Source organism: Anolis sagrei, chromosome 1, assembly GCF_037176765.1.
Source record: "Anolis sagrei isolate rAnoSag1 chromosome 1, rAnoSag1.mat, whole genome shotgun sequence".
NCBI lineage: Eukaryota > Metazoa > Chordata > Lepidosauria > Squamata > Dactyloidae > Anolis > Anolis sagrei.
Genome location: NC_090021.1, coordinates 213,907,584 through 213,925,930, shown reverse-complemented (window position 1 = coordinate 213,925,930; position 18,347 = coordinate 213,907,584). Strand labels below are relative to the sequence as shown.

Sequence of the window (18,347 nt, the reverse complement as noted above, 5' to 3'; positions counted from 1 at the left end):
AGAAGAGACATTTTATGGATAATTTATACATCAAATGGTTAATATCTTCTGTTTTTAACCTGTAAATAAAATATTTAATGCAGCAATATTGGCTTTTTTGTAGCTTATGCTATAACTCAACAATTACTTCTGTTCCCTAATTCATCATGCTGTACTATCTAGCAGGGTTTGAAACTTAAATAGTTTTATCGCCTTTTTGGCATGTAGACTCACAGCACAACCATATGTTTTTCTTAGAAACAAGTGTCATGTTTCTTATGGTTATGGTTTCTTCCCAGGTAAGTAAGCGTAAAGTTGCCATCTGTGACTGAAATCGTATTGCTACACTATGCAGTTGCAACAGCCCATTGAACTGGGGTAGTGTATCTTTTTCATCATTGTATGGAGGGAAAACTGCCAGCTCCTGAAAAGCCAACTTCCTTTTATGTTTACATTATGTCAGTTTTCCAAGGCACTAACTTCAAGGGTCTATATAGGCATGGCAGAAACTGGTCTCTGGAAAGCCAGCAGCTTTCTCTGTAAACCAGACATGGGCAAACTTTGGCCCTCCAGTGTTTTGGACTTTAAACGGTTCGGGCCCCACCTATCTTTGTGATCGCATCTTTCCCTATGAGCCAGCACGGGCTGTAAGATCTGCCGGGGAGGCCCTCCTCTCGCTTCCACCACCATCACAAACATGGCTGGTGGGGATGATGGAGAAGGTCTTCTTGGTGGTGGCTCCCTGACTTTGGAATACCCTTCCCAGGGAGATTAGGCAAGCCCCTTCACTATCCTCCTTTTGTAGGGATTTGAAAACTTGGATGTTCCAGCAAGCATTCGAGACTGATTATTCCCTAGTTATACATGCCCAGTCCCTAAGTCACCAGATAGTACTCTGTTTTGCACTTCACCCACTTCCCTGACCCTATGATACGCTATTTGCACTATCCCTTGCCCAGCCCTTTTATATCTTGGTCATGCCCATTTTAGAAATCTTGGTCATTGTTTTTGTTGAAGCTGGTCTGATGTAATCTGTCCTATTCTGTTAGGTCTAGTCTGTTTTATCTTGGCTGTTGTATTTTATGATGCTCCTGTTTTAATATGTTTTGTTTTATCAATTGTTTTTGCTTTTATGTTTCGTGGACATCTTGTTCCATTTGTAAGCTGCCCCGACTCCCTTCAGGGAAATGGTGGCAGGATATAAAAATAAAGTAGTTATTATTATTATTATTATTATTATTATTATTATTATTACTATTATCTCCCACAATTCCTAACAGCCAGTAGTTTTCCCATGCCTGCTCTAGACAGAGACATTTTTCTTTTACTTACTGTTCTTCATCGCATGATAGTCACAGTTTTTCTTCTTTTTTGTTGGAAAAAAAGAGTGAGTGCAACTATTATGTGATGAAATAAAATTGGTGCCTTTAGCTGGTCTCTGATCAGTTTATTTTTTTAAGTATCTTATCTATGAGACTATGAGAAGAGAAAGAGATTTCCATGTTTGTTTAAACTGTCTTTGAGGGGGAAAAGAAAGAGGGAGATCACTACTTTTGTCTTTGTTTTGATTAAAACTACCTGCTATGATTAGGTGAGAAAAAAAAAACAATTTAAAGGAGGAGCGACACAATTAGACAAATGCAACTAGCATGTGGTAATATACAGTATTTTAGTTTTTTACTCCTGCCATCATCTTGTCCAGTATAGTTACCCCAGCCAGCAGGATCTCTACCTATGAAAAATCAGCTTTTATGGAATGTAAAACTGTACTTTTCTAAAGTCTTCGTCTTTCTACTCAAAAAGAGAAGTGAGAAGCAAAGAAGTTCAGTTCTTTTATTGAGGCCCTACAAGTGTATATACCAGGGTTCCTCAAACATTTTAAACAGAGGGCCAATTCATGACCCCTCAGACTGTTACAAGGCCAAACTATAGTATGAAAAAAATGAATGAATTCCTATGCACATTGCACATATCTTATTTGTAGTGTATGAAATGCAGTATTTAAAACGAAGAACCATTTTGAGCAACATAAACTGACCAGTGTTTCAGTGGGAAGCATGGGCCTGCTTTTAGCTGATGAAATAGTCAAGTTAATTAGGATTGTTGTTGTTGCATGACTTCAAGTCGTTTTAGACTTAGGCTGACCCTAAGTCTAAAGTTTAAAACGGGGGCAACGTAAAGGACCATGGACTGCCTTCAGGCAGGAGTTTAGGGAGATGCTTGGAGTGACAATGTGTTCCCCCAACCCCAACCCCCCCCCCCCATCTAGAAATGTCTGGAAATGCATGCTGATCTGGGGTTTTTTTAATGATAAAGAATGGAGAAGCTCTAGTACTCTATTTGAAAGAGCAAATCTCTGCAAGAGGAAATTCAGACCTTGAATTCTGGAGCAGTCAATAGATACAGAAACCACATGAGCCAGGGGAGTATATGCATCCTCAAGGCATCACTTTTTCTACTCCTATGCTATACCATGGTTTAACATTGTGTTCAAAATTGTCATAAGAATTCATTTTTCACATTTCCATTGATGACTTATGTTGAATAATTCCAATTCACATGGATAAGAACTCATCTTTCTTAAAAGTTTCTAAAACAGTTCTATCTGATTAACTATTCTTTCTGCCCTGGAGTGTGGTGGAGGCTTCTTCTTTGGAGGCTTTTAAGCAGAGGCTGGATGGCCATCTTTCTGGGGTGCTTTGAATGCGATTTTCCTTCTCGTCAGGGGTTGGACTAGATGGCCCATGAGATCTCTTCAAACTCTATGAATTCTATGATTTGCAGCCAACACATTCAAACCTTGGTATATTATTTTAATGGGCAAATTCTTATGTTATGATAATTTCTTCCTTGGCTGAAAAAAAAGCTGATTTTCCTTTTTTTAATACAGGATAAAATTCAGATTCATCTATCACAATCTTTTGAAAAGGAAGACAAGCCCTTGAAAGATGAAACCGAAAAGGATAAGTCCTCTGATAAATTACCCAGGAAAATGTTATCAAGAGGTTTGCTGTCAATCATTCTATTTTTAGATTACATATATTTATGCCTTGCTTAAAAAGCAATTTTACAAATAACATTGCTTTTGGTGTCTCTTCCTCATATTTGCAGTTCTATCAGTTCTAAAAGTTTGAAAATACTTAATGGAGATAGTAAAATTTTACTTTGGTTATGTTCTCCCCCTGACATCTATTAAAAATTTCTGTAGCATCTAGGGAACATAAACAGGGATCATCTCTCTCCCCTTTGAATCCAAAACTGGTGGCTCAGTGAATTAAACTGCTGAACTTGCTGGCCAAAAGGTCGATGGTTTTAATCCAGGGAGTGGGGGGTGCTCCTGCTGTAAGGCCCAGCTTCTGACAACCTAGCAGTTCAAAACCATGCAAATGTGACTAGGTCGATAGGTACCGCTTCTATAGGAAGGTAATGGTTCTCCATGCAGTCATGCTGATCACATGACCTAGGAGGTGTCTATGGACAACGCCAGCTGTACGGCTTAGAAATGGAGATGAGTACCACCCCCCAAAATTGGACATGACTAAATTTAATGTCAGGGGAAATCTTTATCTTTACCTTTAAAGTAAAAGAAACCTGGTCAAAATGCCAATTAGGAAATTATGTTTATTTTATCATTTTATTTTAGATAGGGAAGAGAAGGACTGTAGATCCTTGTTTGGAGGATTTGTTTTTTTGTTTTTGTTTTCCCCCCCATTTATCTCCTTTGTTCAGAGGCTGGAAAGTGAAGAAAGACAAGTATTAGATCTTTGCCAAAGTAAAAGCACAATCATAAACATGCTTTGGAAGTAATCTCTACTGTGCTCAAGAAAATATGAATAGGTTTGCTGCCCAATGTCTCTGTAAGAGATCGGGAACAGGGCCAACGTCTGGACTCTGTTTTCTACAGCACAAAACTATATTTGCTTGATTGTTGCTGTGATCAGTGTTGACACTGAAGATTCTAATAGATACCTACGGTAATCAGACAATAAAGACTAAATGCTAACCCACAGAAAGTTATCTTTTGAAAGTTTTCAGAAGAAAACCATTACACATTTAAGATACCAGTTTAGGCTTAAGCTGTCTGGAAGGCTCCCAGAAATGCTTTTAGTATATTAATAAGCTTTTATAATTTGGCAGTTTGAGTATTTATGAGTGAGGCACAGGGTATTCACACTCTTAAGGAGAAAACATGGTAGCAGAGTGATATGGTACATATTTGTTCCTTTCATTTCCAAGAATCTCAATGTTGAGTGGTTGAAGACCAATTAACAAAGACGATGTAAGGAATTATGAAACTTCTTCAAAATCTGGGGATCCTTGTAGTGTATATTCATATCTAAATTGAAGATTTTTTTTCTCTTCCACTTCCAAAGACTATTGGAGTAAAGTAAAGACAAAAACCTTAGTTACAGGTTGAGTCTTTGGCTTTTATTGTGATGTCTCTTCAAAGCCTTACAATATTGGCGACACTTGATAATAACTGAATGTAAAGACTTGTAAACTAGAGTGTATGTCATGAAACAGAATTCTTCCACCAATCCTCATCTTCTGACTGTTTCTCATACGTTATGACAGTGGTTCTCATCCTATGGGTCCCCAGGTGCTTTGGCCTACAACTCCCAGAAATCCCAGCCAGTTAACCAGCTGTTAGGATTTCTGGAAGTTGAAGGCCAAAACATCTGGGGGCCCAGATGGAGCAAAATATATGGGAAGGAGGGAATGGCAGAGAACTCTTATCCTACTTTATGTGACTAGAAGCACAACTTGGTAACCAAAACAAAGGTCAGATAAGTTTCCAAACTTGGTAGTTCACGTTGTCAATATGTCCTAACGGCACCTTTTGAAAAATAAAGAGTGTGGTTTTGTTGAAATAATTGATACATTCTCTACAATCCTGGAATGTATTTATTTTTTTAGATTCTAGCCAAGAATATACAGATTCAACTGGTATAGATCTACATGAGTTTTTAGTGAATACGTTGAAAAACAATCCCAGGTAAGAAAAACTTGGTGAATTTTAAAAGTTCAATTTTTGCCTCAAAATATATTATAATTTGCTGCGTTTGCAAATACTACAAATATTGCTTTAGTACATCTTCTGTAAAGCCTTTAAAGATGCAGACTTCTGCACATTCAGCATCCTCTCGCCTTAACAGAATCTAATTCTTTATAGGCTTATTCATATTCATTCTTTTCATATATCTTTGTCTGAATGTATATAGGATCAAAATTCCTATTGCTGGATTGCAGACAGAAGCCCTTTTCTTGGAGGCTAAATTAATGGAAGACATGAAATAACTTGGTTAACCATATCTTAAATGTAATGAGACCAAGATATACTGAGCCTTGGGCATTGGTCCTCTCCTCCCTTGCCATCGCCGTAAGGATGAGTCTGGAAATAATCGGTTTTGACTTTATATTACCCAAAGTTTTTTTTATGATTAATGTGATTAATGGAAACAAGACATCATCAAGTCAATTATTTGCAAAGTTGGCTTGTTTTCTACCAACCTAGTTATGATTAATCAAACTGTGTCAGATGTAGCTGACATGATGACAGTGGTTCCCATCCTTTGGGCCTCCAGGTGTTTTGGACTTCAGTTCCCACAGTTCCTAACAGCTGGTAAGCTGGCTGGGATTTCTGGGAGTTGAAGTCCAAAACACCTGGAGGCCCAAAGGTTGGGAACCACCGAACAATGAAAAATGTCTGAACTGTGTGTGACTGTACTGGGAAGAGTCCAGAATAGAAGGGAAGCTGCTTGCTACGTCTTATTAAACCATATTAAGCTATGATTAAGAGCAGGGCTGAGGAACCCCTTTCACACCAAGGACCAGGTTCAGTTAAAAAGAAATTATTGGGGACTATGTTTGGTGGTGAGAAGAAAAAAAGAGGAAAGCATAAGATCAAAAAAGAAGAAATGATTATTTTTATTGCCAAGAGAAGCATTCCAGTTTTTTACAATGTGAAACCCAGCCTCAACAAACAGAAACATACACACACACACACACACACACACACAAGTTTAGAATCAGTCTAACAGTGGTTTCATAGGAGAATATAAGTGTTCATTTAAGGAAGCCAAATATGGCAATCACAAGTTATTATGTGGGCTTTAAAAATGGATTCCTTAGTATGCCTGCTTCTACTGTTTTTTTCTTTTCATATGGACCTATTTTTTTCATATGGACCTAATTTAGAGAAAGTTCCATGGGACTAAAAACAGCATTTTATATGAATACTACCATGAACTTGTAAGCTGTAGTATCTTCTTGGGTGCTGTGAAAAAGGAAGGGGTTTTCTCTTTTTTCTCATTCAAACACACACAGATACACAAACATATATCTATATCAAGGGGCTTTTCATTTGCAGTAACTGTAGTCTTTGTGGTATGACTGAGCTGCTACTGCATAACCTAAAAGGGCTCATTATCTGATATTTTCCGTTTATCAACGAATATACCTAAGAATGTGAGGTCCCTTCCTCACAGCCCTATATCCCAGAATATCAAGGCAGAAAATCCCACAATACCTGCTTTGAACTGTAATATATGGCAGTGTGGACTCAGATTACCCAGTTCAAAGCAGATATTGTGGGATTTTCAGCCTTGATATTCTGGGATATAGGGCTGTGTGGAAGGGCCCAGAGATTTAGTGAACAGTGTCCGTAGTTGGTAGCAGCAAGAAAGACTGAATAGCAATTTACACCATTAGGCTAGATTCAGTATACTCTGAATAAACTGGTTTGCTTTAGCATTCAGCCTGCTTGTGTTTGTTTTTCTATTACCTTACTAGGCTGTATTAGATCTTTTCCACTCAAGGCACCCAATGTGATATGCATCTTTGAGTAAAGCATGTGTATAGCAACAGCATATGGGAGATAACTATTCCTTTCCCTTACTACCTTTTCAAATCACATTTGCATGTTGCTATTCTCCAAGAAGATAAATGTGGTGTTTATAGGGCTGGTCCTACCAGGCTATGTGCTTGACTGGCCTGAGGTCATTCAGTGAACTCATGGATGATCGGCATGAAAAGCAATAGAAATACATATATTTTTTATTGTTGCTGTCAACTCTAGTTAAAGCAATTCTTGTAAACAGCTAAATTTATTGGAATTTTGAAAGAAAAAATAAGAAATACTGAAAAACATCAGAAGATAAGTTTCCTTCTGTAATTAATGTTGCAGTTTTCTGTAGACTTGATGTTCAGATTATTCCTTTTAGAATAAATAACATGTCTGAATAAGCCTACTCTTGCTGAAAGTTGTAATATCTCCTTTTATGTCACAAGTTTATGGTTATTATTTTGTATGATTTGGTATTATTTTTGAGACATCTATATTTGCATAGGGCATTGAATGTTTGCCCTTTTTGGTGCATAAACCGCCCAGAGTCCCCTCAGGGAAAGAGAATGGTCTATAAATTTATTATTATTATTATTATTATTATTATTATTATTATTATTATTACCTCTCCAATTTGTGTATTTTTGCCTTCCAGGGACAGAATGATGCTGCTGAAATTGGAACAGGAAATCCTTGATTTCATTGGTAATAATGAGTAAGTGCTACATACAGGCATTGAAGATATTTGTTTACATGCCACGTTAGCGCCCTTGATGTAAAACGAAACCTTGCTGCTTCTTTTCAGGATCCCACGAAAGAAATTTCCTCCCATGACCTCTTACCATAGAATGTTATTGCACAGAGTGGCTGCTTACTTTGGACTGGAGCACAATGTGGACCAGAGTGGGAAGTCGGTTATAGTCAATAAAACCAGCAATACAAGAATGTAAGTTAGGATCCTGCTTTCTGTTATTAGTATTATTATCACTGGCACTCTGGTTCTTTGGATCCCTCTGGCCTAGGTAGAATTCAGATGACCTTGTGTTTTTAAAAGGTTTATTTCCCTTCTTAGACTGGTTAGAGATGCTCACTAAATTATGATAGCTGTACCTAATAATTATCATTTAAAATATCAATAATTATATCAAATCCATAATTTTAAAAATGCCATTGTTTGTTTCTGGGCAGGAATCTGATGCCATTCTTTCTCTATCTAGACATCTCCCAGTGCTGTTCCACTTTAATTTTTAGAAAACAATCATTATTTCCAAACGATAATAACTCAAGGACTAAGAAATAGAAAGCATTTTCTTTGGAAAAATATTAGGCACCAAAGGGATATAGTAGGCAAGACAATTAAATTCTAGTACAGAGTTAAAATGTGAGCTGCGGTGGCACAATGGGTTAAACCTGCTGACCTGAAGGTTGGGCTGCTCACCTGAAGGTTGCCGGTTTGAATCCGCAAGACGCTGTGAGCTCCTGTGTATCAGCTCTAGCTTGTGGAGATATGAGAGAAGCCTCTTAGCAGGATGGTAACACATCCGGGTGTTCCCTGGGCAACATCTCTGTAGACTGTCAATTCCTGCACACCAGAAGCAACTTGTAGTATGTTCTCAAGTCACTTCTGACATGATAAAAAAAAACTGAGTTAGAATTAGTCTGTTGTTGGGAACTGCCTGGGTTATTTTTTTCTTTTTTGTATGCATTAAAGATATTAAAATACCTGAAATGCTTTGCATTTGGGGTGGAATCTATCAGCCAGAGGGTAAAATGTCATAATGTAACTTTTTTTGCATAATCAATTAGATTCAGCAAGAACAGTACATGAATTATTTAGCCTCTCCAGTACATTGATTTCAGTTGAAGGAGGCAGGCTGTTCTCCCCTTCCTCCTTATAGAAAGTACCAAAGTACTGTGTTCAGTAAGCATCTAATTTTCACATTTTTGCTCATTGGTAGGAAGCCGCTAGAATTCTTTTTGATTTGAGGTGTTTGAATATTGAGAAGGGGTGTGTTGTCCTTAACCTACTCTTACTATAAGAGTAAGCTCTTAATTCAGTCACAAAAGCTTCAAATGTATTCAGATACATTGTGCAGCAGAAGATGTATACAGACCTTTGTTTGCAATCTCTCCAGTCCTAAGACAGGCAAGCCATTAAAATGTGCCTTTTGGAAAGAGTAGTTGCGCATACAATTCCAATGATCCAACCATAGAATTATGTCATAGAACGATGAAATTATATATGATGATCTATAGATGCCAATAGTCATACATACATGTATTTTTAATTAACAGCTCTATTCGCTCAGAAACATAATCTTGCAGAAAAGCGGAATCAGGCAGTTACTATCTGATATAAGTTGTTTCATTGAACATGTCCTTTGGAGTTACCCAACCTACATATCTCAGTTTTCCCATTTTTAAAACTGAATAAGTGCCCAACAAAATCTGTTGCCAAGATAATACCTTTTTATAAAATTTGATAGATTCTTGTTTTTTGACTAAATTGTGACGTTAGGTTGTCAGTCCTGTTCTTGACACTCGTTTGATGAAGATTTTGGGGAACTGGAGAGTGAGCTACAATGGCAGACCTTGAGGGTGAAAATAATTTTAATGTGTTCTTTTTTTTATAATCGCCAACAACCACATATCTAGATTGATATCTGGAAGCCCCAATAACAAACAATTAGCAGGCATTTCATATAACCAATAGACTATGTAAATTATTTCCAAAGGTTTTCATTGTTCTTATTTTATATCTCAAATGATTTAAAATAAGAATTTATAAAGAAAACCATGGAGAGCTGCTCCATATTGAATAAAACCCACCTTACCTTTTCCTCATAGGGAGATTCCCCGCTCCAGTGCCGGTCAGTGCTGTAAATGACAACATCCGCCCAGTGCACACTGGGACGACTCAGTGGAGTGGTGATTGCAGGGCAGTAAATTCAGGGACCTTTAAGAGAAAAGAGGTAAGACAGTCTATAAGGGTTCTCTGAAGTGCCTGCTAATTACATTGGGGCATCCAGTAACACCTAGGCAGAGACTGGGAGCTTTTCTGGTTGTTTAATTACAGCGTAATTCAAGAATTCAGAAGTAAAGTGATCCTGCTTTTATACAAATATATTGAATAAAAATGAGGAAAGAAAAATACAAAACAAGAGTTCATATACCCCACTCCCTTAGTAGAATGATCATGCTGTAAGACCTGGTTAATGGCAGGTAGTTGGGGCATCTACAATTGGAAATGATCTCATGATTTTTATAAACATTTTTTACTTTTGCCCCTGAAACATAGGGGTATGTATTGTTATTATTTTTTAAATTATGTATACTATATTACCGTATATACTCGAGTATAAGTGAAGATTTTCAGCCCTTTTTTTAGACTGAAAAAGCCCCCCCCCCCCCCGGGGGGGGTTATACTTGAGTCAGTTATTTATCGTTTTAATCTGTTATTATTATTTTTATTACATTTATTATTTTACTCTATTTATTATTATTACATATTTTATTTTATTCTATTATTGTAATCATTACATTTCCATTATTTTAATCTATTATTTTTATTATATTTATTATTTTACTCTATTATTATTGGGAGGATATGTAAGCACTTTTACATTGAGGGAGGTTAGAATAATGGTTTAAGATAAATAGTTGGACAGTCTTATCTTAAATTACAGTTTTATGTAAATATTCAAAAACATGTAATCTACCGATGCCTCAATTAATGTAATTTTATAGGTATCTATTTTTATTTTGAAATTTACTAGTAGCTGCTGCTTTCCCCACCTTCGGCTTATACTCGAGTCAATAAGTTTTCTCAGCTTTTTGTGGTAAAATTAGGTGCCTCGTCTTATATTTGGGTTGACTTATATTCGAGTATATACAATATATACACTGGTGTCCGTGTCTTTCAGTAATATTTTTTCAATTCAACAGTTCTATGTGTTAACTAGAGAGCAATCATTTGGATGACTCCCCATCTGCAAAGCAGCACAGGCCTCTTTTGAAGGTCACAATGAGGTTGCGCTGTGTTCTGGTTTTTACTACAACCAGCAGGCAGGAGAAAATGAAAACTCTCAAGCAATGGTTTTGGTTATGACGGACTTCGTTTGTTCATTAGGTTTCAATTAAATTCTTTTTTTGCTGTTAGCATTTGTACAGTGTTTGTGTGCCCCAAGGTGATTTACTCAGGTAAACATACGATTGCAGCACTTCTCAAAGACAGCACCAGACTTCTCCATAGTTTGCAAATAAGGGTCATGGAAAAAGGAAGCCCTGTGCACCTGGATATTTTGTTAAGAAATTCCTCTTGTCATTTTTATTCAGGAGGTTTATTTTCTGCAAAAGCTATGATCCGTAGACTTTGGAAGAGCCTCTTTCATACTTACCAAGATTTATTGTATCTTAATCTTCTTTTAAGACCTGACCAGAAGTTTTGTGAACATATAAGAGATGAAAAAGGTGAAGATTTTCAAAAGCGGTACATCCTGAAAAGAGAGAATTCTAGTCTAGACAAGGATGACAACCAGGTAAATGTCGAACTTACATAGTTGTCTTGACTACACTCTTGGACTGTGAAGTGGAAATTGGCAATTAACAACTTATTTAATTTAGATGCGAATACGATTAAAAGATGACAGAAGAAGCAAATCTATAGAAGAACGGGAAGAAGAGTACCAGAGAGCTAGAGAACGAATATTTGCACAAGATGTAGGTATTTAATTAAAAGGAATGTTCATAGCATCCTTGACTGTGTGACAACAGTGAATCTATAATTTGTACTTGGCAAAGGTTTTTTTCTTCTTTCCTACTGTTTTTAGAAGCTCTACTTTGGTTGATATTGAATGATATAAATTGCTATTATGCCACTGACATTCAAGAGTATAATTTCAACAGCATACTAAGAGAACGTTAAGGAGGCGATGGATGAAGTGGCAAACCACTTGGGTATCTTTTTCAACATTTAGATAACATATTTCGAGAACATTGGCTTTGCCACTCTTGCCTCTTATTGCAGACTGTGATCACTTAAATTACCATCCTTGTGGAGAAACTATTCATTGATTATATATCTTCTCACAGTTCTTAGAAGGGATTCAGATCTCTCTGTGTGCATGCAGTGTTTTTGTAATCATTTTTATGTCTTTAATTCCCCCTCCATACATTTCACGGGAACTTAATGTACTATAAAATTAGTCTGATTATCTTTTGCAAATAGTAGGGTTTGTCCTCATGTTTGTTGTGTTTTTTTGTTTTATAAAACAAGTGAATGATGGGATAACAAGTTATTTTAAAGCCTGAGTTAGAGGCAGTGAATAACCCAGAATAACCTGGGAGAGGTTACAAGTATTACTATTATTATTATTATTATTATTATTATTATTTATTAGATACACAACAAGATTAGTACAAAGCAAACAAGATCACTATGCTGGCTTTTGTATTTGATCACACATTCCCAAGTGTCTAGGACTGTGTGATGTATCGGCAAATAATGCGTACAGATCCGAGTAGGGTGGCCTTTTGCAGCTGGCAGATGGTAATTTTGTCAGCACTGATAGTTTCTAAGTACAGGTCAAGATCTTTACTAGCTTGTGCCAGAGTCTTTGCAATTCTATCTTTAAATTCTCATATTATTATTATTATTATTATTATTATACCTCAGTTTTTTCTCTTCCAAAAGATACTCAAAGTGTTGAGGTGGGAATGTGGTGGCACCCAGTCTAGCCACTATTCTCACCTCCAGGAAGAGTTATCTCAACTTATCAATGGCAGTAGAGAAAGATTTTGCAATGTTTGGGTAGAGGATATGTCATTTCCTATCTTTCCATTTGCTATAACAAGAATCCTACATTGTCATTGGTTACTGCAGTCTCATTTGTAACATGTGTTTATTCCTGCCAGTGGATGTGTATATACATGTGTGTTTCTGCATTTCTGTCGATATTGGATGTGTTTGAATTTATTGCACAGATAGTTAACAATGGTTGTTTCTTCCTCAGTCGCTGTGTTCCCAAGAGAATTACATTATTGACAAACGGTAAGGGAAATCAATATTTGAACAAGTTGTTACTTGCTTTTTGGTAATAAAATAATAAGCTGCTGTTTTATTGAACATGTCAACAGAATCCAAGAGGAAGAAGCCAACAGTACCCAGCAAAGGCGGCAGATATTTAGGTATTGAATACATTTGTGTATCTTTCTTTTCAAGAAAATAGAGCATTTTACTTCCTCCACCTTGGCTTTGGCAAACAACCTCTTTGTCTTACAAGAGAGCTTTGTGACTTGCAGAGTCAATAAGGATGCTTCAGGGAGGTCAGCCAACAGCCTTCAGAGCAGTACAGACAATGAGCTGAAGTATTCTGAACCCCGTCCATGGAGCAGCACCGACTCTGATAGCTCCCTTCGCAATTTGAAGCCAGCTGTGACCAAAGCCAGCAGCTTCAGTGGGATCTCGGTTTTAACCAGAGGTGACAGCACTGGAAGCAGCAAAAGCACTGGCCGGCTGTCTAAGACAGGTATGGCTGCGGAGACGCGGGAGAGAAAAGCCATTAGCATGTGCCTGCTACCTCTGTCAAGTATGCAAAGGGAAAATATAGCTCCTCTTACAGCCTCTCACCCACCCACATGTCCTGTGTTTTTGTTTTATAAAACAAGTCCCTCCCTACTTCTTGGTTATAAGTCAGTAAATCCTTTTATGACTCTTAAAGTCCACTATTTAATTTCACTGGGATAGAGGACAGTGGTTGCCATTCACTAGTTATTGTTTGAATCATTGGCAAATGAAACATTATTATTATTATTATTATTATTACTATTATTATTAAACTTTATTTATTACCCCCCAGGGACTCGGGCAGCTTACATGTGGCCAAGCCCAATGAATACAGTAAACAAATAAGATACATACATCAAATAATAATAAAATTAAAATCAAAATAGAAATTAAAATAAAGTACAGCCATAAAACAATAACATACAAACAGTAAAATGAGATTAATATAATGGGATATAACACCGGGTATAAAGTAAAAATAAGATTAGGGATAAGGAGTTAATCAGAGTGGGGTGGGCCAAAGTGCGAAGATAAAAACAAGGGACATAGGACAAGATGGAGCTCCTGGTGGCGCAGTGGGTTAAAGTTCTGTGCCGGCAGGACTGAAGACCGACAGGTCGCAGGTTCGAATCCGGGAAGAGGCGGAGGAGCTCCCTCTATCAACTCCAGCTCCTCATGCGGGGACATGAGAGAAGCCTCCCACAAGGATGATAAAACATCAAAATCATCCGGGCGTCCCCTGGGCAATGTCCTTGCAGATGGCCAATTCTCTCACAACAGGACGCTCCTGACACGACCAAAAAAAATAAAACAGGACAAGATAGGATAACCTAAGCAATTTAACTAGTGAGAGGGACACTTAATTACTTGCAAGGAAAAGATGAGGTGCAATTCGATTAGATTAGGCCTCCTGGTGTTTTGGAATTGCGACTGTTGTAATCCTTTACCACTGTTAGCTAGGCCTTCTAGATGCCTAGAAAGGACAAAAGTCAAGAGAGCCAGACTTGGTTTTCTCAGCCCTGAATTCAGAACACAGAGGCAGACTGCCAAAGGCAAACTGGTAATCTGGCATATGTTAGAAACACTGATGGAGCAAAGCACCTGCTTCCAGATGGTTGTCATGGGACATCAATGAAAAGATTAGCATCATCAGGGGATAAGACTTGTAGTGTATGTCCTGCCTTCTTCATCCATGCTGGCATCAGATCTTTGTGTCAAAATTTGAAGAAGCACATTTTGTGAAATCCTGAGAGGTTCCTAGATTTCCCAGAGGTTTGAGAAGATAGCTACACAGACCAATCTTTTAATATTGATGAGGGGTTACTTGGTTTATAGGACCAACTACTGGTTGTTTTCAGATGAAATGACATATGTATTGGATTGACTGTACAAAGTATTTTATTATTCCTTACATTTGTCTTCAAACCAATTATATAAGATAAGTTTTTTTTAAAGAAAAGAAAACTATAAAATGTTGCTTCAAGGGAAGTGCATGGTCTTTGGTGGGTATTCAAATAGCAAATATGATATACTGTTCTTTGTTTCTCACAGAAATAAAAGTCAGTACTGGTATATATGGTATACTGGTATATATGTCACTGGGGGACAATGACAGGCTAGCTGCCCACAGTCTGTTGTTATAACATCCCAGGTTACAAAAAGATTGTGCCATTCCTGGAAGTGTGCAGACAGCCACTCCTTCTTGATAGCTTTTTCTCTCTGCACACCTGAGATCGCATCTGATTCGAAAAGCTAAGCACCATTTCCACAGATTTATGAATAGTGTATTGTGCTGCAAGACACATTTATGATTTACTGATTCATCCAGAACTTCAAAGAAAGAAAAGGAAAAATATCTTTCACCCTACATAAATATGTTACTATGGTTTTACTTTCGGTCTTGATTCTATCCTGTGGAATTTGGGAGTTTGTAATTTGGGGAGGCGCTACAGATCCCAAGATACCATAGTATAGGGCATGTAAATTCCTTAACAGTGCATAATAATGGCTTTTTTAAAAAAAAAAATCTTAACTTAACTGAGGTAGTACTAACTATCAGGATATATAGAGGCTGTTGAGTTAGCTTTTATAATCTAAAATGTGTGCATTTAATACAGATTTCTAAATATTCAAGTTAGTTTGTTGTTAAGCCCCTCTCTAGGAATGCATTCTTAATATTCCCATTTAAATCATATTAAGTTTGGCTCAGTTGTGCCCATTATGATTAGCTTTGTGTTGACAGTGCCATTGTGTGAGGACTATGTGGATAAATTCTTTACAGGCATTGTACCTCAGGGTCTTTGGGACTTTCTTGCAGGGGGGAGGGATTCTTTAAAAACTGCTTTCTCCTGTCTTGGTTGTTCAGATTTTTCAGCTTGCTCTTCCATCATTGTCTAGATATTTCTGTAGTTTGTGAAAATACTGTGTTTTGTCTTTCTGCTTTCCCTCTCTGTCTTGATTGACGTGAGAACAAAGATTTCATTCTCGTAAATTCGGGCTTGTCGTAGAAGCTACCTTGAGGGGTGGGCAAGCGGAGCTGCTCTTGTTCAGGCTGTTCATTAGCAGGATAAGCCTTGAATATCAACTCGCATATGTAAATGTGCATGATGTTACTCTCTCTGTCTCTAGGTAAACTCCATTTCTCATTACTCCTTTCCTAGGTTCAGAGTCTTCTGGTAGTGTAGGGTCCTCCACGGGTTCTCTTTCTCACACCCAGCAGCCTCTTCCCATCCCAGCTCTCAGCCAGCCTTCTCATGGCACACCTGCCGTCTATCCAACTGTCAGCACTAGTAGTTCTCTTTCCTTTGACGGTGGCATAAGTGGCCAAGTGGCGCCTTCTAGCAGTAGCTTCTTTTTGCTTCCCTTGGAAGCGGCAGGCATACCACCTGGAAGTGTTCTGATCAACCCCCAAACAGGTTGGTATCCAGTTGTGGATGGCTCTTTTCAATCATCTGTTTGAAATGCTTTGATATCATAGTGATTTTTTTGTCTTTCTCCCCTTCCTCTGTTACCCCTCTCTTAATTTCTTAAGAAACGTGTATTTTAATGTCTCTTCTAAAGAACTTTGTAAAGTTTTGAATTAATATGGTCAGCCCTCAGCATCCTCTGGGGTTAGGGGTGGATTCCCGTGACAGTGAAAAAAGCACAAATAAAGAAAATGCTACTTTTTCGTCCTGAGAGAATATCTCCCTAGGAATTTCAAGGTCTTCCAGCATGACTTGATGGTCAGCTTCTGATGTACAGACGTAGAGATCCCTAAAGAGATGTTCTCTCTAGACATCTCTAGGCTTTCAAAATGGCAGGAGGAAGCTGAGCAATCTAACCGGAGGGCCTTAACATTCCTAGAGAGAACATTTTAATCAAATCTGTGAATAATCAAATCTGGGAACAATCAATTCCACAAAAGTCAAAACTGGAAGTGTGGGGGGATGACTGTACCTAATAATGTAAAAACTATGTTGAATCATATGTTAAAGGATTTGCATTTTCTTTATGGAGAGTTCTCTTTCAGAAAGTGCTTAGAAATGGGTACATTAATAGAATTGGCAGGCACAATGGCTACAGTTACTATACAATCTAAATGACATCTTGCATTGCCCAGGTTACTCCAAATAAGTCCAGGAATGTTATATTGAATCATTTTTTGATGAACAGAACTCTTAAGCATGTTTTAATATGGACTGTGAAGCACTTCTGTATTGTTGAGATGTAATCGAACATGTTAAAACTTCTTGTGCCTAATAGTATGGAGCATTTTGCAACAGAATCTGTATTTTTCACCCCAACCCTCTAGGTCAGCCATTTCTTAATCCTGATGGCACTCCAGTTGTTTATAATCCTCCTATGTCTCAACAACCTGTTAGAAACCAAGTGCCTGGACCTCCGCAGCAGCAACAGCCGCCACCTCCCATACCACCTCAGCAACAGCCAGCAACCAATCACATCTTATCACAGGTGCACATGTCAAATTTGCAGTGCTCTGGTGGGAAGAAAATGGAAGGGCATTATAGAAATATGTTAAGAAAGATGTTGTTGATTTATTCCTTGTGAAATATTTTGGCCAAGGAAAGAATAACTTCCTAGACCAGCAGAACAAATTGTTGTCATTGTATGTGCACGTACCTAATCATTTTTAAAATGACAAGGATATTGTAAAATATTCCTCTGTGTAATATTTTTACAAGTTATGAAATTAATGATGATGATGATAATAATAATAATAATAATAATAATAATAATAATAATAATAATTTATTTGTACTCCCCAAGGGACTCAGTGTGGCTTACATGAGGCCAAGTCTGCAATACATCAATAAACAAAACATCAATAAAACAATCAATACAATACAATTCAAATAAATCACATAAACAAAAAATAGGCAATAAACAATCAACAATGACATACAAGCATTTAAAACCAATGGCAGGCCAAATGTAATAGATTAAAATTAAAAAATAATGCTGACGTGAACAAGGTAGGATATAACTGGGATAGGATTTTCAGAGAGAAATGAGGGAACACAGTCAGTCCTAAATCACTGATAAAGTGCATTTTGAGGGCATATTGCTGAGAGTTTTCCTTATTCTGGGAAGGCACACTGGACAACCACGTTTTCAGGTTCCTCCTAAAGACTGCCAGCGTTGGGACATGTCTGATGTCCCTGGGAAGTGAGTTCCAGAGTCGGGGGGCCACCACCGAGATGGCCCTCTCCCTCGTCCCCACCAATCGCGCATGCGAAGGAGGTGGGAGCGTGAGCAAGGCCTCTCCAGATGATCGAAGAGATCGTGTGCGTTTGTACACAGAAATTTGGCCACGCAGATAGGCATGTCCCAAACCATTCAGGTCTTTGTAGGTAAGAACCTGCACCTTGAATTGGGACCGGAAAATAAACGGCAGCCAGTGGAGCTCCTTAAACAGGAGGGTTGACCGCTCTCTGTAAGAAGCACCAGTTATTCACA

At 37.7% G+C, this 18,347-nt stretch overlaps 1 protein-coding gene across 7 annotated transcripts in view; it reads left to right on the top strand.

Moving 5' to 3' along the window:
- The window catches only part of R3HDM1 (R3H domain containing 1), a 61,217-nt gene that overhangs the window by 12,870 nt on the left and 30,000 nt on the right, over window positions 1-18,347 (top strand). For 3 of the 7 annotated variants that reach the window (XM_067473009.1, XM_067473004.1, XM_067472992.1), the window contains 11 exons: window positions 2,870-2,984; window positions 4,897-4,975; window positions 7,479-7,538; window positions 7,629-7,769; window positions 11,253-11,361; window positions 11,447-11,542; window positions 12,835-12,872; window positions 12,959-13,009; window positions 13,124-13,350; window positions 16,049-16,303; window positions 17,182-17,342. In XM_067473009.1, the coding sequence (XP_067329110.1) occupies window positions 2,870-2,984; window positions 4,897-4,975; window positions 7,479-7,538; window positions 7,629-7,769; window positions 11,253-11,361; window positions 11,447-11,542; window positions 12,835-12,872; window positions 12,959-13,009; window positions 13,124-13,350; window positions 16,049-16,303; window positions 17,182-17,342 (1,332 nt within the window). The remainder of the gene's footprint in view (window positions 1-2,869; window positions 2,985-4,896; window positions 4,976-7,478; window positions 7,539-7,628; window positions 7,770-11,252; window positions 11,362-11,446; window positions 11,543-12,834; window positions 12,873-12,958; window positions 13,010-13,123; window positions 13,351-16,048; window positions 16,304-17,181; window positions 17,343-18,347) is intronic. The other 4 variants (XM_067473017.1, XM_067473016.1, XM_067473014.1 and 1 more) reach the window with 2 other exon arrangements.